At 39.3% G+C, this 20,742-nt stretch overlaps 1 protein-coding gene and 1 long non-coding RNA gene across 2 annotated transcripts; both read right to left on the reverse strand.

The window, feature by feature from the left end:
• Positions 1–15,350: 15,350 nt before the first annotated feature.
• Positions 15,351–18,426, reverse strand: LOC124352501 (protein lines-like). The gene is made up of 5 exons (XM_046802029.1): positions 17,347–18,426; positions 17,101–17,284; positions 16,969–17,039; positions 16,017–16,905; positions 15,351–15,947 (listed from the first exon to the last, which is right to left on the reverse strand). Exons 1-5 carry the CDS (start codon positions 17,899–17,901, stop codon positions 15,625–15,627), a joined length of 2,022 nt encoding a protein of 673 aa, XP_046657985.1. The 5' UTR covers positions 17,902–18,426; the 3' UTR covers positions 15,351–15,624.
• Positions 18,427–20,062: 1,636 nt separating this feature from the next.
• On the reverse strand, positions 20,063–20,651 carry LOC124312676. Its single transcript, XR_006910616.1, has 2 exons — positions 20,591–20,651; positions 20,063–20,533 (listed from the first exon to the last, which is right to left on the reverse strand). It is a non-coding gene; the product is annotated as an uncharacterized LOC124312676 (long non-coding RNA).
• Positions 20,652–20,742: the final 91 nt, after the last annotated feature.

Consider the following 20,742-nt stretch of genomic DNA (forward strand, 5'->3'; position numbering starts at 1 on the left):
TGGATCAGCGATTTGTAAGCAGGTTTATTGTAAAAACAAAAGTTTTGGCGGTTATAGGCCGATTATAATTTAAAACGTCTGAATCTGGCTGATGTGGAGCCAAAGCATTTCAAGATGAAAATATAAGGTGTCTTAAAGGAACTTATGAATTAAGAAGATCATTTTTGAAAAATTGACTTGAAGGACGGGTACTTAACAATCCAATTTCCATCCAAACGACCAGGAATTTCTTCAGTTCAAGTGGCGGAGAAGAGCCTTCAAAATTGGCTTTTGCTTTGGTTTTGCGTCTACCCCATGGGTCCACGTCCAAGTTATTGAAGTCGGCGGTTTCCTTTTCGGGTAAATAGGGGATGAGGATGACAATATATCTAGACGATATCCTAATTTTGAACCAATCTGAGGAAGGAATAGAGCAATATTTCGTAAAAACAGTGGGGATTTTGGAAACCTGTGGATTCTTAGTCAATTTGGAGAAGTAGCATAACATATAAAACATAGAGCCAATTTAACTTTCAGCCAAAAAACTCGTGGAATCCTAGGAAACACGGCGACCACCTATTGAGTGAAATCTACCTCTTCCTCTTAAAACCATAACGAGAGAATAAAATTATGGTCTGAGAGCGGGATATTCTTTCTAAGGTTTAAGGTTTCGCTTGAATTTATTATTACTGACTTCATTCATCTACATGTACCTTCAACTGATATTTAGTTAAGGTTTATCTAACTAAATGATAAATAATTATTTAACACTGCTCAATGATTCATATTTTTTTATCTGAAATTAATATATCTATATATTTTCATATAGAGTGGTTCGAGGTTGCCATCTTGAATGAGTATTTTACAACCTTTGGAGCAGCTACAACCCCAAAGCATTGGCATGTTTGTTTTTTTCCGAAAGGAAGTGGGATAAAAAGGGTAAGAATAATAAGACAAAGGAGAGTGAAAAAAGGGACCGACCCCTTTCTTCCCCAATCTATTCTTCCCTTCCTTGACTGATCAACGGAAAGCCCAGATGCAGAATTTCTGAAAAATGAAATTCAAGCAAACAATGTTGCTACATTGTTCGATTTGTCTATTAATGAACGAATGTTCTCTGTGGAACTGCCTTACTTAGTTATTTTATTTACCTTGGTAATTGAAAGGGAATAGAGAGAAAGATACACACAGTATGAAGAACAGGAGAACAATGGTAGATCACACTTATGTGATTTTAAACGTAGTGACAACGCAAGAGAAAATGATTTACGTCACAGAAGAAGGAAAAGGAGTAAACAACATCTATAGTAGGAATTTTTGTCTAACACTTTCCCTCAATTAAATTGATTTAAATTGACTGAGTCAACACAAATATAGTTAGAGTAAGTTATCATATTCTAGATTAAAGGTGGCGTTTGCCGGGGTGTAGATGTCGACTTCCCCTCAAGCTGTAGGCTGCAAGAGTGACGGGTTTCCCCAGAAAGCCAATTCTCGAGCGGGCCAGTTTGAACGCTGGACTAGCAAGTGGCTTCGTAAGGATATCGGTGAGCGGGTCGCAGGAGGAAACTGGAATAATTTGCAGATTTCCGACTTGGGCTTGTCCGCGGATAAAGTGATGCTTCACTTCAATGTGCTTGGTGCGATCGTGGAATTCCGGATTGTACACCATTCGAATAGTGCTCTGGTTGTCTCAATGAAGTGGAGTTGGGCCGGATGGACCGAAGTTGAGGTGACTTAGTATATCCCGAAGCCAGACATTGTCGCTGCTTGCATTGCCAGCAGCATAGTATTCCGATTCCGCTGTCGATTAGGCAACCGGTTTTTGAAGACGAGATTTCCAAGTTACAGGTGCCTGTTTCAAGAGATACATTACGCCAGTTGTGGAGCGACGAGTGTTGGGACAGCCGGCAAAGTTGGAGTCGGGGTATCCTGTCAGAAAATTGGAGGAATCGCTGCCAGAGAAGCACAGGCCGTAGTTGATCGTGCCAAGAAGGTACGCGAAAATGCGTTTTGATGCCTTCCAGTGAGCTGAACCCGGATTTCGACAATAACGAGAAACAGCGATAACAGCAAATGCAATATCGGGACGTGTCAGCCCCATGATATACAACAATTCACCCACTAGTGAATGGTAGGAAGTGCTGTTTGAAATGTTTGAATTCGACCCGTTGGGCAACTTGCTACGGTAAGACGAGGGCAGGGATCGGCGGGGACGTCCGGCAGGTTGCAGTCGTTCATCCGAAATTTCGTAATAAGTTTTTCGATAAAGATGGATTGGGTAAGATAGAGCTATTTCGTGGGTGATCTCTGGTGATTTCAAGACCGATGAAGCAGTCAGCCGGTCCCGATGTCATTTCAAAAAAGTGGTTTAGGTGGAACACGATTTCAAGAGCTTTAGCTTTTGATTTGCTGGCAATGAGGCAGTCGTCAACCCAGAGTTTGACGAGGATCGTCGCAGACACAGTAGTAAATACATGGATCAGTGGTTGATCGAGTGAGGCCAAAAAGGACAAGAAAACGGTCAAATTTTTCGTTCCATTTTCTGTGAGCTTGTTTTAGGCCATACAGGGATTTTAGAAAACGACAGACGAATTTTTCTTTTCCGGGTTGAATGAAGCCTTCCGGCTGCTGGACATAGAGTTCCTCATCGAAGTCCCCTTAGAGGAATGCTGTTTTAACGTCAAGTTGCACGAGTTTGAGATCCAAAGTGGCGGCAATGGATAGCAGAATGCGAAGAGAGTCGTGTTTAACGACCGGCGCGTAGATCTCTGTCTCGTTGTAGTCTATTCCAGCCACCTGCTGAGAGAAGCTCTTGGCGACAAATCGAGCTTTGCAAGTTGGTGGTCTAGTCTTTGATCCAGGTTTGAGTTTTAACATCCACCTACTCTTGATTAGGGAATGATTTGGTGGAAGTGGCAAGAGAACTCAACTGATATTCTTGGTCAGTGAATGGAATTCTCGTTTAGTTGCGTCAATCCACTCGGATTCATTTTCGGACGTCATGACGTCTTGGTATTGATCGGGGTCCACTTCCACTGCGGCAATAGCTGCGGACATGGAGAGAAATTCCAGCTGTTGGCGTGAGCGACCATCCTGACAGAACAGAGCTTGATGAGCTTCGTCGCTGTCCCGCTGGACTCGTAGACGAGCCGATCGGCGAGGCTCGATGAAAAACACAGGCTCTGGAGGAACGGGGGACTGCAGCCATGGAAGATTTCTAGATGGCTCTGAATTGGTGGCAAAGTCAACCAGCTCCATGACAACTCGATCCTTGTTGAGAAGCGGTGGCAGAACCTCTGTGACTGGATCGAATAGCCTAGTATTAGCTGGGTTTGTAGGAGAGCCAGCTGGAGTAGCATCGGTCGAAGGTAACACATCGACACCTTTTTGGACGTCGGGCCGAGGAAGACGAGGCTCATAGTGGTGGCCAACGGGAGAGACTTCTCGGCTGACGTTGCAATTCAAGCAAACAATGTTGCTACATTGTTCGATTTGTTTATTAATGAAAGAATGTTCTCTTTGGAACTGCCTTACTTAGTTATTTTATTTACCTTGGACATTGAAAGGGAAGAGAGAGAGATAGAGACACAGTATGAAGAACAGGAGAACAATGGTAGATCACATTTGTGTGAGTTTCAACGTTAGTGACAACGCAAGGGAAAAAAGATTTATGTCACAGAAGAAGGGAAAGGAGTAAACAGCATCTATAGTAGGATTTTTGTCTAACATACATGTAGTATAATTTAATTTTATACATATTCGTTAATTGTTAAAGAAATTGAATTGCATCCTTCATTCATTAGCCGCTGCCAATGAACTGTATCTCAAACTGTAACTCAACTAACGTTTATGTAACCAGATGGTTACAACTACTGGTTTTCAATTCGCTAAATTTTCAGAATCTGGTTCTAGTGATGAAGTAGTTTAGTCAATGTTGACTTAAAACAACGCAATATATGCGTCACTTTATGCAAACTATACTCAGACGTTTGTTTCCCGTCTAATGCCGTTTCCAGAGAAAAACCTCTTATACTTTTTCTCACTTCTGTGTGATCAATTTTTCCTTGTTTTCTCTATACAAGACGTGTACTTATAATAAATGTTTGTATCTGGTTATACACCTCCAACACCCAATCATCTTAGTTGTTTTTGTTTTTTTAAGAGGGGTAAATTATCCAAAACTTGTGTTGAGCATACCCTACTAACACAGCGATGTACCATGGATAAGACTGCAGCGTACTCCCAAGGATAAGGGAGATACAAACAGCATATCCATGGAATGCTTCATGTTGATCCTTATTTCCCCTTCCCCGCACGTACCATTTGTATGTCCCTTGAATATACCGGTTTGTGTATACACAGTATCCTTAAATAACATCCATCTTTGGATATGATTTCTGTCAGAAATTAAAAGATAAAAGTCTACCCCGAGACTTGAACTACTGACCTTCAATTCCGTAGCTCACCTCTCTAACCATTTGACCAACTGTTCATACATTTGAGGAACAAATGTTTGTGTGTAGTGGAAATAGAGATATTCTTTAGCTTTTTCGTCCACTGCGTACCTTATATGGTTATACTGTGATGCACATTCTGTGTATGTACCAAATGGTATCACAACAAAATCATACCCCCGGGTATATTACTTTGACGTACAATCAGTATATTAATGAATATACGCTGGTGGATCTACGATGAATATTCTTTATTTCATCCCATCCTAGATCCGAATAAATTTATACCTACGCTATACTACCGCCCCCCAATTGCGACCTGGATGTATTCATCCCATATTAACCTACATCTTACATAAATTGGATGGGCCGTGTTAGTAGGGTACATTGTGAGCAAATTGTGGGTGCTTGAGCGTGAGCCTGTAGGCAATCTGTTGGCGAGCTTCTTCCACCCTGAAAACCCGTGTAAACCGGACCAGAAATATGTAAAAAAAGAATTGAAATTAAATGAAAAAAATTCAAAAAAGGAACAAATAACAGCTATCAACCATAATGAGTCACCCGACGGAACCTTTGAACACTAAATGTCGGTGGGCACACGCCGTAGGCATGTTGTCCTTGACGATGGCGAGCAAACCGGTGGCTGAAACCACCGTCTCGTAGTCCAGCGACATGCGTTTGTATGTATCTGGCGCCCAAACAGCTGCGCTATAAAGGTTTTTACTCGCAAATATTCAATTTCACGTCACAGCGTTGAAAGGATATACCCGCCGAAGCCAACGGAAATTCAATCATATTAAACAACCGACAACAACGCATCCTTATTACTCACCGATCTTACCCTCTCAACACGAGAATTGAGTACCAAACAAAATTAACCCTTTTCCACTCCACTCAAAAAAACCATTGACCAACTTTTCGGCGCCCATAACAACCGAGCGAAGCAACCTGGGTATTTGCCTCACACGTATTAGGAAAAAAGAAATAGATAAAAAATGACCACAAAAAATTGAATAAATAAAAAAAACGAAAACGTTGAACCACACCAAAAAATTAGAAAATCTATCACAGTCATTTAGTCAGTCACCCAGTCAGCCAGCCAGCGATCCAGTAAATCAGTCAGTCAGTCTTTTGTCACCTTTCGCATTTCAGCAATTGCAGGTAATTGCTGAAAATTTCTTTTGGCAATTTTATGTCAGTGTTAGACATTCTGGCGCAGAGAAAAGCAACGCGCTTTCCGTTCTTCCTCGTCCATTACATACGGGAAACCTTTTGAAATTTTTTCGGACGTTCGTCGATACTTGGCTTGTGCATGTCTTGCATCCCCTTATCCGTGTTCACCAGGGAGTCGACATTCCGTTCGCAACGGCAGGAATAAGGCCAAATCATCATCGGAAACGGCGTGCTTCTCTTGTCGTTGTAGCTGCCGACCTGCCCCTAAAAAGGCAAAAAGTGTTACGTAAGGAGATATTGGACGTCTTAACGTGGATAAAGCGTTACCTTTTCCCCGACGGCCGGAAGGAAGGTGTTGCGATGGTGAAACCAGTGCTCCTTTTTTCGAAAATTGGCTCCCGGGTTGCCGATTTTGAGACCGAGACTGACTGATGCAACACCAACTAGAACTGTCCCGCCGATAGTCGAGAGTGAGTTTGTGATTGCCTCCTCGTCTGCACGAAACTCCGTCTTTTCTCCAGTACCATTGTTGCATACTTGAAATTCTTTAGTTTAAAATTGAAATAGAGGAAGCTTTGCATTCTTGTCCAATAGGAGTTCTTTAACTGCAGGCTCGCCATTGACGTACAGTACCCACCAAACTATTAGGTACACCCCCCTATTTTCAATGCATTCTTATGGCACTACGTGTCCTAGAAAAATGCAATTACTCTTGAACCGCTTGGGCTAGATTTTTTTCCTTTTGGCCCTGAGTAGATCTAATGATGATCTACATTTTTTCTACACATGAAGTTGTCGTAGGATTAACCCCCACGGCGCTACGGTATCGTTCAGTTTATTAGGTACACCCGTTTTCCCCCCCATATGCGCCGTGTTAAATACGGCGTTTTCAAAAATTTACAAAAAATACTAAAAATCAAGTTAAAATATTTTTCTTTGTGCCAAAAGATGCAAAATTCTTCACTCTATACGAATATAAAGAATGATTTACAATCAAACCAACTCAGAGAACCCTTCCCTATACCCTAAAGTTTTCCACTTCAAAATTTGTACTTTTTACTACACACTTGCACTGTCGCCCCCATAGGCATTAGAAATTTCGACAAATTTTGAAGTGGAAAACTTTGAGGTATAGGGAAGGGTTCTCTGAGTTGGTTTGATTGTAAATCATTCTTTATATTCGTATAGAGTGAAGAATTTTGCATCTTTTGGCACAAAGAAAAAGATTTTAGCTTGATTTTTAGTATTTTTTGTAAATTTTTGAAAACGCCGTATTTAACACGGCGCATATGGGGGGAAAACGGGTGTACCTAATAAACTGAACGATACCGTAGCGCCGTGGGGGTTAATCCTACGACAACTTCATGTGTAGAAAAAATGTAGATCATCATTAGATCTACTCAGGGCCAAAAAGAAAAAAATCTAGCCCAAGCGGTTCAAGAGTTATTGCATTTTTCTAGGACACGTAGTGCCATAAGAATGCATTGAAAATAGGGGGGTGTACCTAATAGTTTGGTGGGTACTGTAATTGCCTAGCCTACACGGGAAACGCAAGGTTGTGAATTTATTCAATTTCCACAATATGAATTGGCTCAAAACCATTTATGACTTTTGCCTCTGTTTGACGACGCAACTGTTGCGCAAGAACTACCCTGGTAGCACACTCCCATCACGTGCCCATCCCATGGCCATCGCGATCTCCTAAATAGATCCGTCCCGTCCCTGACGGAAATCGGGCATCGTGTGTATGATATATTTACGACGGCAGTAAGCCGTCTTTATTGGTATATCCCATGGATGTACGTAAATTATCCACAGGGACATCCATTATTAATTCGAAATCAGACGTTTATCGTCTCTCCTTGGGAAAGACGGATTTTACTTTCTATAAGACGTAAATGAAAATATATCCGATAGACTGATGAAGACGACAAGGACTTTGCAAAATTTTCCTCAACAATCAGGCAGCGTTTCCAATATTAATTTTTTGTTATCGCAATCGCTTTCGGATAACTAGACTCTACAACTGTAAACGCATTATTTAAATTTATTATTGGAAATTCACACCGATTTATTAATAATTTTTTAAATATGTTGGGCCTCTTTTGTCTGTCTGTATTGTCAATATTGTCATATTGTCAATATACAGAATGAGTTAGACATGGTCAGATTTGTGGACGATTGTTTTTACCTACCTTAGGCCAACATGCAAGTACATTCACACTGGTAATACTTGTTATACTATACTAACTTTCTGGTATTTACGTGTTAGAGTTTCATTGGATGACACTGACAACTACTTTGCCAAAAGCTTTGATACCACCATGACAAGTAAGAATTTGGTTATTGTTGTTTGGCACCTGCTCCTAAGGATAGATATTTATTTCTGCTGATTTTGCATAAAATATTGAACCTATGGCAATTGTTTTGCGACGAAAGAAGTCCAGCTTTAAACATTTCATTATTCAAGTAAATTCCCTAATTTAAATCAAGTTTAACTGTTATTTAAACTAATGAGCAAATTACAATGCACCAGCTAATTTTTATCCGTCAACTATGCCTGAAACTCTTTCAAACATTTCTCTTTCTTTACCTTATTGTGAAACAGAAAATCGGGCGTAAACAATACTACGGATGGTAGCCAATAATGCGTCGGAGCAGGTGGAGTAGTAAGTTCAATCCGGAAACGAGAGAACAATTGGTAGCTGTAGCGGTGGCAGCGCTTCATTCCCCAATTGTCACAGAGTGGTCGGTGCTACACATTCAAAAGGATGGAGTAAAAAAAGCAGCCATCACTGTCCTCTTCAAAATTATTAACGATTTCCGACTACTCTTCAGAGTATGTTAATTGTTGTGATTCATTAAATTTTATTCACAGCTGATCGTTTGTTTTTTATTTATTGTTTCCTAAACAGGAAAAATAGTATTCTAGATAATATGTTCCGCCAGGGAGGATTTAATCACCTGAAAGACAGGGTAACCTTCATGCTGGAAGATCTTGGTACTGTTGAGTTTCGAGATTGCCACCCGTGCATGAACGTATGCTTGGACGCTAAATATACTTCTAATGTATCTTTCATGACTGAATGAAACTGTGTACTATAGAGATTACTGTAAAATATAAAGTTAATGTCGATATTCCAAAAAAAAGCATTTTTTACAATTACAAATAATTACACATTATGATTAAAATTGTGTCGTATTGTTTCCAACAATTCGATTGACTCGCGCGAAACGTGCAAAATAATAAGAAATCATGTGAAGTAATGAAATCTTATTTGGATGTTGGGCCATTGAATCCATTTTCTCAAACAGAAAAAAAAGACTTTTCAGTGTTTTCGTCATTATAGGTTACTCGTCTGCGCACATATTTATACATACATACATGCATCGATATAACGATGTTTATCTTGTAATATTAAAAAAAACAGGAAACATGGAAGAGTTTTTATCGTCCGAAAATTTGACATATGACAACTGACATGAATTTAATTGATTTTAAATATCAAACTGCAACGTGTGGAAGACTTGCCTCATATGGCGATTTCTTCTGCCATCGAACATGTCGGCGAATGTTGTTGTATCTTCTTTGCATAATCTTGCGTGTTTTGCTTTTTCTTTGGGTCATCGTAGAATCATATGTAAGATTGCTTCAATTTTCTCCTTACGACCGTTCTATCCGGCGACTATAGCAAAGGGTATTTCTAAGATAAGGTAAATAATTAAACTGGCGTTCAATCAAAGTTTAAGTGAACTGGTGCTCACCATCAAGAAAATATGAAGTTATGTGTAACCTCATTATATTAACATGATACTCAGGTCCAGTTCGCATATTGGGGCGGATGATGGATTTCATTGAGCGTTGAATCTCGCGATGCCTATTACATTCGTCCACAAAACGCGTGATGGAAGGCCAGTAGGCGAGAAAAAATAGAATTCGATCTGCGTGGAAATGATTTCCCGCAACGACCATTGCTCTGCGGTTCGGGACGAACCATTATTTTAGCAACTTATATGAATAAAAATATTCCAATTAGATGAAACATGAAAAATATATCTAATAACATAATAATATAAAACCTGATTGGAAAAATTAGTTAATAGAAGTTAAATCTACAGGAAGTATAAAGTGAAACTGGATATAATTTGACCAGAACTGGTGTTTGCTATCGCGTGTCTCGCGTGCTCTGAAGGCCAATCGCATGAGCCAAGGGAAGAGCTTAAAAGTTGCTATTTAGTAAAATATATGTGAACAGTATAATATGTAGCATAATGACAATGAACAAGAATATGTTAGTGCTGACTTTACAGCCTACCTTGCCGAAAACGGTTTGAGTCATGAAACTTGTGCACTGAATAACCCTTAGCAGGATGGCTTCAGTGAACACTCGAACAGCACGATTTTGGAGTCTTCCCTCGACAGTCTTATCTATTTAGATCTCCCTCCTGATATATGGCCTTAAGCTACGAGTTGCATTGTTTACGCGTTCAAAATCCCATTAATGGATTCACAACAAACAAAACTTCGTCCGCAGCATGGTTTTCTCACCATCGCAAACCTGATGTCTCTCACTTCCATGCATTCGGAATTTCTGCGAATGTCCACAATCCAAAAGCTCTCCGACGTAAACTCGATGTGAAGAATACATTGCTTCTCTTCGTTTGCTATTTCTGAGACCCAAAAGGCTTGGCGCTTCTTTTACCGTGCTACTTGGTGAATCACCATTAGTCCTGACGCTATTTTTTGTGATCGCTTCAGTGTTCCCCATCGCCTTTATTAGTTGATTCTTATTCTACAACCTCATTTTTTTCTTAGGTCACTAATCACACCTTTCTATGGTTTCGAACAAGTTGCTCGGCAATCTAGTCGCCTCCAGATCCCCCAAACAATTTTATTTTTCCTGTCATTCCGGTGTTTTCTCCTGAAAACGTCGTCTCCAATATGGATGCCGTTAACCCCGGCAACTCTTTCACCTATCACGATACCGTTTCAGGGATAGTCTGGAAGCTTAGCAACCAAAAAATGCCTTTCGGGAAGTGAACAGAAAATGCAGTAATCTGTTTATTATAAACTGAAGCATTGAAAGGTTTAAAAGATAACTTTATGATTTTTTGGTTTTAGTTATTTGCAGTTCTTGGTTGTTTAGTTCATGCACATTAAGAATAATGAACAGTTAGGGCAGCAAAGGCAGTACTGAGCAAAGGTAATTAAGGAAAAACGATAAAATTAATCATCGTCCAAATCCGAATCAATGTCATCGTCACTTGAACTCTAGTGGACTTCTTCGTCTTCTTCGATTTCGTAACCCACGATGTCTTCTAAACGAGCCGGAGACATTTCGCCTTCAAACCAGTTTAAAGAACATTTTCCATCGATCAAAATCCATCCTTAATTTTTGGGATAATTGAGAACTAAAAAATTATGACAATAACAAATTAAGAGCCCCATAGCAACTTAAACCTTTTACTCTTGGGTTTTCATTGGAATATTAATAATACTTAGTTCATGTTCATGCAGTCGCTTTATTCTAAAAACTGCAAATATAATTAGTTCGTTTTATTTATTGTAAAAGAACAATATGACAGTAGTAGTAATGGTAGTACATCTTGATAGATAATTCCTACCGTGTCATGCAATGTCACTTTGCTGGAAAGCGTGTTGACCAATAAATCAAAGTTTTCAAAGCTGGCCAAAGCCTAAATTTGAGTGAAAGCATCACAATGGATGTTATCCGTCCGGTAGTAGTCTCGATTTATCCATGGAAAAAATTAGTTTAGTTTCTATACCTTACGTTACACTGTAGCTAAACGCAATGGCGATATTCGTATGCTGCTGATGTAAGAACCAACACTCAAGCAATAATCAATGACTGGAAAAGGTTAGAAATTGCATCACAAAACTTCACTGTTGAAGAAAAAGTCATGCAAATAATCATGAACTGTACAACATCACTTCAAATTTGAACTAACCTTCTGAATCAATATGAACAAGCAACCATGGAAAACTTCGTCTTATCACTAAAACTCCACTTTTGATGTAATGACTTATATAGCTGCCATTGAATCTTTGACAGCCCTCCACATGATATAAATTCAGCTTTCTCTTATCAGATCATTGCAAAGATGACTTCAACTCTGCCATTAAACGGAAATAGAAACTTCAAGTCTTTCTTGTCAGCCTGGATACCAACGAAACTATCAAGAATATCGCACTTCTAGCGTCGAGACGTGGGTAGAAGGGGGTTGAAGAAAATATGCTGAAGCTGGCTGATCTGAGAACAGAGTCCTCTAATACTGGAGCATTGTATGCATACAAGAATAAAGGAAAAGTCACATTATCCGAATCCAAAACAGATTTTAGATCCAACAATCGCCAAAAACTGTATGTGCCTACTGTAAAGACCTCAATAAAAGCCAACCATCGCGAAGAGGACTGCTAGTTAAAACAGTATTATCTCCAATGCAAACGTGACGCTGGAAGTGGAGAAGCTCTTTGTTAGAACACATAAATTTTATTTGTAAGATCCAGATTGACCACAGGTAGTAAGTTAGTATAATAACTCACCCAAACAATAGATCACAAGATTAATCGACACGATAGAATCAAATACGAATCGTTGGAAGCAAGTAAGTTTTGTTACGTCAGACGCGCGTCACGCCGTCCACCAGAAAGAACCACGTTGTCGGTTGCTAGTGCAGACAAATCACCGTGTCTGCCCAACGGTTGCCTAGCAACCCTCGGTTTACGCAACCAGTTCGAATCAGGTTGTCGAATGTTACTTCAACACCCTTCTTAATCAATCATCAAGATCCGAGCCATTTTTCAAAGAAGACTCGTATGCCTTCAGGTCAACGGACATTCTCTTTGATTCCGATAGTTGGTATGCTAACTCAGGAGCAAGTGAGCACATGCCCGACAACAGATCTTTTTTGACAATTTTCAGCTAATTCAACGAGGCAAGCGTATCATAAAAGTAGTCGGGAAGAAAAACGAGGCACTTCACGCCACTTGAATTGGAAACATCTCCATAAGAATAAGCAAAGTCTATAGCGAATGGCAGGATGAAACTTTATGCCCTTTTATTTGTACCCAATCTCGGCGTCAACTTGTTTTCAAAAGAAGCAACTGCAAAACAGTCATCAGAGATCTAGAGTCACAGCATCATTTGAGAAACATAGAATTAAACTCATCAACAACGGAAAGATCGTCGGCACTGGCTCAAAATTTAAAAGAGACTCTACAAAATGCATTTTTTCAAACCAGAATCCGAATGCTGCATCTGCAGCGAGCACAAATTCCATCCAGACTTGGAACAAATGTCCTGGTCACATTAGTTTTTCAACGTTAAAGAAAATGAATAAAGGTGACTTTTTCAATGGTCTCATCATCAGTAACCCATCAGACCAGCCACCATTTTGTGGGGGCTCTGTTTTCGGTATATATTTGGGCCGTTCGCTTGAAGTAGCAGGTGCCAATCATGTGTTTGTCTTTCAACCACAGAAGCGGGGTAAGTGTCCATCTGTGAAGCGACTAAGGATGTTGTTCGGTGACGTCGACTACTCAACAGTATTGGCTGTGAGCAGACACAACCAAATCAAGACACGATAAAGCTTACATTGAATCAAGATCTTACATATCGCTTCCGCCATATGTTTTCATAATAAAGGATGTGGCACTTAGAAAATTGTCAAAAATTCAAATTTGTAAATTGTTACTTGAAACTTGCACATAGTTATCTACTATAGGGTTGGTGCATACATAAGGGATTCGTTTGAAAAAAATACCATTAGAATCAGTTTTTAACGCTGATTCTCATGGTATTTTTTTTTATATTTTTAAAATAATATCCCCCCGTAATCTCGCTTCAAAGTTGTGATTAGCTCCCCCCCATTTTAAAACGGACCCCACGCCATTTTTGGTGGGTGGTCCTTAAAATCTGATGAAGTTTGCCCTTTTTCCCCCTTTTTACCCTGTTTCGTGCTGCCTATACCCCCTCTTTTGCCCTTAGGGCCGAAAGGCAAAAGACGAAAAGGGTGAAAAGGGGGGAAATTCATTCAAGTTCAGCTAGGTGGTTGATTGACTGGGGTGGATGAGTGGGGTGGTTGGGAGCAGATGGATAATGATTCTGATTATTTCTGATAATGATTCTGATTTCTGACCGGCCTATGCCTGACCGACAATGGTTTAGAAGAAGGTTTGATGCTAAAATAATGTTAGGGGGGGTATGACACACACGAAAAGCCACGTCTGTCGACTGGCGGCCGGGCGGTTCAAGCGTGACGCGATCCCGAAGTCGGCGGGAAAGGTAAAAAAATGCACTTTGTTTAGCAAGCCTAAATTATATCTTAAAAAATAGAGGGGTTTCAACTTTATTTAACTTCCGACAGACAGACAGTGAAAATGGCAACGCTGCATCTTAAGCGCCTAATTTTAAATAGAGAGAGTTGGGGAGGATCTGTGAGTTTTTAACTAAGTAAATGTGAACAGAAAATGCATTTTTCGGTTTTTTTATAAGATTATGCATAGATTTTGTTGCACCGATAATTTTTTTATTATTTGGTTAGTGTTATTGGCAGCTAAATTTTTGGCGGTTCAAATTTCTTCCCTATGTAACCCGCTTTTGCTCTGCTCCTCTTTTGAGAAAGTCGGAGAAAGTATACCGAACGTCACGGGAAACCCTTGACTAACAGACGTTATGGTTTTTCCCCTGTTTTCGCATGGGTTGTTCCCCGCTTATGTGTATGCGCTTTGATGATATCGGAAACAAACGCCAATCGGAGCTATCGACCAATACTCGTTCTTCTTCTTCTTTCTTTTTGACGATATCTTTTAAGTATATTACTTATTTATACTATAGGCTACATATAGGCCTACTTGTGTATAGTTTCCCCGTGCTGTTGAAGAGAGACGGGGCTCTCTCTGGTTGTCCCACGACCAATATAGCGAGAATAAGAAACCAAACGGTTAACATCGTTTGCCGTCGTCGTCGATCGGATCAAATTGGTCGACGCCAACTCCAGCTGCAATAGCGTGAAGCGCCCGATTTATTCGATGCGGATGGGCAAGTCCGTGTTTTTGTTATTTCTCGTGTTTTTGACCCTTTTCGCAGGTAGAAAACGGTCGACCAATGGCAGCGTGCGTTCATCCGGACTGATAAACACAACGACAGATACACAAACAAAACTCCGCCCCCTTTTCCCCCTTTTCGTTTTATAGACAAGGGATATTTAAGAGACATTCTTTTACAGACAATCTGCAATTAAATGTCAACCCAATGATTTTGGCTGACAAACATTGAATCCCAATTAGGCCTATGTGGTTCCTACTTCCTAAACATGAAATGATGCTGATACTTGATAGTTCGATGTAGCCTGATTTAGCCCGACCGTTGCAGAAGCTTCGGTAAAAGATGAAAAGATAAAATAAAAACCATAGTTAAATGTGCGTGAGAAGCTTGCCGTTTAGCTTGATCGTCACGGAATGCTACAGTAGTCTTATTACCACTTATTTTGTGTTTTGTTTCCTATATTTTTCTCAATATTTATTTGTCTACTATTTTATTTTTACCTTTGATAATTGTAAGTGAAATTGTATGTTCCTAATAGGGACACTAAGAGTGAAGAATCCTTTGATAAAAGGGAACAATTAATTATTGTTTAAAGTATCATTCAATGTATTTTTTTAAATAAAAAGTTCTCGTAAAAGCCATACAAGTATTGAAAATAAAAAAATTCTGTTAATAAGACATTTAAAAAACCATTTTCTATTTACAATAAGCAAAATTAAGGGGAAATACAAGACACATCAAGGATGAATACCAAATGTCGCATATAAGTGTATGGAAGCCCCAGCCAACTCATTGCCAGACAGTCCACGAAACAAGGGTTAAAAACCCACAAATCTGAGCAATCTAATAAATTCCGAATGGCGATGTGTTTTCATATAGCACTGGCTGGTATTACAAAAAATCCGTACTTAATTCTCGGTAAAGATAAAAATGAGCTGTCAAAATTAGTATTAGTTCTCTTTCCCTTCATAAAGCTCTTCGCATTTTTCAAGTAATTTCACAATTGGTCCAATGTTGTAAGGAAACAGATTCTTGGCAACTAATCGACGGATGGCTATCCGTAAGCGAATGAAGCAAGTCATAACATCTTCTAATTGGCGATGCGTAAGAACTGAAAGAAAGTCTTCCCAGTTCCGTCGAATGAATTTAAGAAGGCGTAAGAGGTATAGCAGGAAGCACGTCTCGTTCGAGACCAACAAATCCAATAAGACGTCCGTATCGTAAGATACAGTTTCCAAAAATTTCAACCACGTTTGGACTGGATTTAAAGTTCCTACAAAACAAAACAAAAAATACATTTGATGATCGCAATAAAATAGCATGGGTAAAACTGAAGATTTACCTTTCAAATCCAACAATCCTGTTTGAAGGGAGTTTGAAGTTGCATTTAGTCCACGGCAATTGCTATACAATCCATTATTGATGTCGAGACTGCACAACATTGTTTCGATAAGGGAATCGTCTTGATCATGAAACATTTTCACCATCCATTCACTTAATGTCGTCTCAGGGTGAAAGGGGAGCCAGGCTTTGATTCTGACATCCACTATACGAAATACTTGTTTGATGCTACGTAAAATTACGGTCATATCTGCGTGCAAGTCTTCAGAGTCCTCGGAACGGAGGGGGTCAGAATGCCCTGATTCGGAATTCGATTCAGATTCAAGGCTTGAACTCTCCGATCGAGTCTCTTTTACTGTAACGGCAACGGCTTTTAAGACCAAAAGTACGAGTTTCTGCATCAAGGATCGGTTGGATGTACAATTCTGGGCGGTTTGAAATGGAGCTCGATCAAGTAATCTCTCGACCCGTACATGTCGGATAACTAAATGAGCCAAATTGCAAGGTTCGTCAGGTAGAAAATCCTGAAGAGCGAGGGTTGACCCATAGCAGAGCACTTCGTTAAAGAGATTGATCATTTCACGCCAAATGATGGGGTCAAGCGAAGGCGTCATGATCGGCAGCAACGCTTCCATTCGAGAGTAAAACGGTTTTGAGTCCAACACGGAAACATTCGCTTTAACAGAAATAGTTGACTGCCACAACGAGAGAAAGGATACCAAAGGAAAAATATCTTCTGAGTGTAAACTGGTAGCCGATTGTGCAAGGGTCAAAGCTGCGTGGAAATAGGTCACGATTACATTCCAGTGCTTGCCCAGAGCTCGAATAACGCTTCCCTTCAAATCCTTCGATTCAGAGTCCGGACATTCTAGATCAGCCTGATCAACTCCCTAGACATGACAGATATAATTATGATTAGTGAGTGAATGAAATCTCAAAGAGAATAATACTACCAGTGAATCTTCAGAAGCTTCTTCAGTATCCAATAAGCCATGACAGACAAATTTAACATTCGTTGATCGTTCTAAAATTAAAAGAAATCTTTGGTGTTAAAAAGAAAACTGAACATTTGACATTTAAGTCACCTTGCAGATCATAAGAAGAATCTTCACTTTCATCTTCAGTGGCTCCTTCAGTAGGATGAGGTTCAATGTCTGGTGCTTCAATGCAACTTTTCAAAACATCCAGTAAATTGGACACAGTATGAGGTAGAGGGCCATGTGCTCCTGAAGTATTGAGTGTGCTCAATGAAGTTGCTAAAGGACTAACCTGTAACAAAGTAAAAGGATTAATGAACTCATTGGCATACTTCATTTATGTACACCACTTACTATGTTATCAAGTAGACGATCTAACAGCACCTTACATGCCCCTTCATCAGCTGCTTTTAACCATGCTGATAAAGCTCTAGCAGCTGCAAAACTAACAAACTGGTTTGAAGACCGGAGGAAACATTGAAGTAGGCATGTGGGATCTGATACACTATTGAGGTGGAATAGGAGAACTCTCAATCTTTTAAGAGTTAGGCAAAATCTACCACTTCTTATGATAACACTGTTTTGTCTAGCAATTTCTTCACATAAGAGCTGGATTAAAGAACAAAAAAGAAGTATTTCACTTTGGTTCTCTGTGTCAGAGCACTTGTTTCCTGAGTAAATGAAGATGTTTTGGTAATCGTCAAAATTCCAAGGGCAAACACACCGGGTAACTAAACACTCATTTAAGTTCTCAACACTTGTATGAAATCTTTTCCACTCATCTTGTTCATTTAGTTGATCATGAGAAACTTCTTCATAATTCATTTCACCAAGCACAGGTGGTCCAGGTCCAGGATTAGCATTGTGTTCAGTCCGGTACTTTCTCCTTTTACAATCTGGTTCACTCATTTTACTCACTTTGGTCACCGAAAAATCATAAGGCTAAGATTGTAAAAAGATGAAACAAGCTTGAACATGAACTAAGACCTTGGCAATACTACAACAACAACATTCAATTACTGAATTTAACTTGGTACAAAGGTACACAGCAAAATGAACACAAATAGAACCAAAAAGCTTGACTTTCTTTGCTTCTATAGCAGGAAGTTTTAATGCCAATTAATCTTCTAACTAGTAAAAAGAATAGCCACAAATAGGTGTCAAATTTTGATGCTTGGGGAAGGATACACTCACAAAGCCTTTTCATTAAAGGCGTAACACTTCCGGACAACTAAAACAGGCGAGGGAATGTAGGAGGAGTCAAATAATAAGCTATATGGCTGTATGGCTATATGGTAACGCGTCATCGTGAGAAACAGCGCCGTTTTCTAGATGCGGGAGTTTGAAGTACTTCTTATCTATGAGCAAACTTCACCGAATGGCCGAATGGCCCAACGTATCTGTGCTGTGGATGAACAATAGTACTTGGGGCGCGGTAGCTGGGGCCTGGCCGCTATGAAGTTCTGTGTGTTTCAAGGCCGGACAACATTCCTATATATAAACCCCATAGCTCAAAATGTGGCCCATTCCGAAATCTGAAAGGATGATTGTAAGAGACATCTAGCGAATCCATTTCAATACACAGCAGCGTTTCAGTAGAATAAGAAATTGAATTTGGGTTTTGGTTTTTTTTTCTTGTTTCGAAACAACACAATTTGATTTCTTACATTTGCGTTGGTACATACAATTTGCGTTTATCTACTCTCTGCATTCTTAATCTGAAATCAATATTAGTTTAGTAGGATTACCTGATCCTTTTCGTAAACCTTTTCACAAACATTGTACTTAACATATCTTCATAATCTTTCATTCTTCATTCATTCTTCATTCTTCTTCATAAATATTTGACTTTAAACAGATGACCAATTAAACATGCCATTCACCGTGAAGATAGTATAACTACAGCCTTTGAAACAGCGTAATTTTTTTATAGTCTGTCATGTGAGGCGACTGAGGCGTGATTTTAAGGGGAGACTTATCTTTGTAAACCGTATCGTACCACTTGCCCATGGTAGCTAGATGAGTAGATGACGCCGGGCTAGAACAAGTGAACAACCCATTCCAGTCACCACTCGTCAGAGCTCCTTGCGAGCAAAGAGATTCAAAAGGTCGACCTTTATTTAGAGACTAGATTTCCGTAAATACTAAATAATGATTTCCCTGGCAACTGTTATTCTATCAATTGATCTCATAGTAAAGGCACGTTCAATGTGTCGAGGTTTTCGCCGAACTACTTAATATATCATTCATCCTTCGAATCCACATGCAAGGCTGTTACACGAATATTGTACCGCCTCTGGAATATTTTATTTCTGACCTAAAAAATTATATAAAAAATTATAAGGACCGATAACTTTTTTCATGAACAGCTCACAATCTCACATATATGCAATTAACAATTAACCTTAAAATTCGAGTATACACCATGATAGCAGTGATAAGAGCTTTATTTTCGACTGAAGCCGACTGAAGCATGAAATCTTAATTAAAAACATGTCGATTTAAAATTGAAATCAATAACAATCAGTTATTTTCTTTCTTGCCTTTCAGTCTCATCAAAATCTTCAAAATAACAAATCTTTAGGAAGACTGCAATTGATTCAAATAATCGGAAGCATTACGAATATTAAAATTAGCCCAATAAAAGTCCTTTTCCATGGATTTCGTGCGCATTCTGAAGCAAACCCACTTCTATTTCTCTACTGCTATTGTGTACAAAAATTTTGCGTTACGGGAGTAATTTTCACGTCAATTCATTTACGCATTTTCTGCTGCACTATCCTTAATTCAAACTTATTTCAGTTTTGTGTTATAGAACTTTTAAACAGACTGGTTTCTATTTAACAAAAAAAAAAAAAAAGAGAGAGAGAAAAAGTCGAAACCGGCTTATATTACTGTATAAAACCTAATACGGTAATAGCTCGGTCCGGAAACCGGAATGAGCTGACGTATCAGTTGTATTCCGGGTATATGGATAGGGTACGATTTCCACGCTCTGAATCCTTTAAAGAGTAATGTAACCCGTTGAAATCACACTTTTTGCTGCCACTTTTAACTGGAAAACGAAATGTGAGAATCAGATAGAAGGTAGAATTGTCAACAATATGGTGGATATCAGACGGAGAGAGAAATATGAGATAAAAACAGACGGTAGCATGTATATTGTATACCATAGTCACGTTAATACCGTATCATACATAGTCTGACAAATGTTATTTATTTGAAATAAATATCTAAGCCAGGGTTTTTTTTTGCAAAAATGTTCACGGCCACTATTAGGGCGTTTCAATGATTAGGAAACAAAGCGCACAAAAAAAAAATAAACAAAAAGTAAAAGGAAAGGAAGATGACCAGAAAAGTAGTATTTTTTTTAGACTAAAAACGCCCCATGGTAAGGAGGGACTGTACAACTCGGCTTGCTTTTACGAAATCTTGCCAAGGTTGAAGGGAAAACCAAAGTATTTTTCCAATTATTTGTAGGTCATGCTGAAGTTTAAAAAAAACCAAATCGTTGTCTGAGGTCACTTTACGGATGACGAGTCTAATAAAGAAGGGAAAACGTTAAAAGAATAGTAGACCTTTCCCCTTTAGGTTTTACTTTCTTCTGGATCACATCCAAGCGTCTGCTGGGCAAAACCAATGATCAAACCCGCCTAGCGAAGTCTACACTACAACACTTTGGTAGATTTGGCTTGACTATTCGTATACTTTCATCATCCAGCGGTGGTGAACGAAGTGTATCACTGTACA

Source organism: Daphnia pulicaria, chromosome 8 (genome assembly GCF_021234035.1).
Source record: "Daphnia pulicaria isolate SC F1-1A chromosome 8, SC_F0-13Bv2, whole genome shotgun sequence".
Lineage (NCBI taxonomy): Eukaryota > Metazoa > Arthropoda > Branchiopoda > Diplostraca > Daphniidae > Daphnia > Daphnia pulicaria.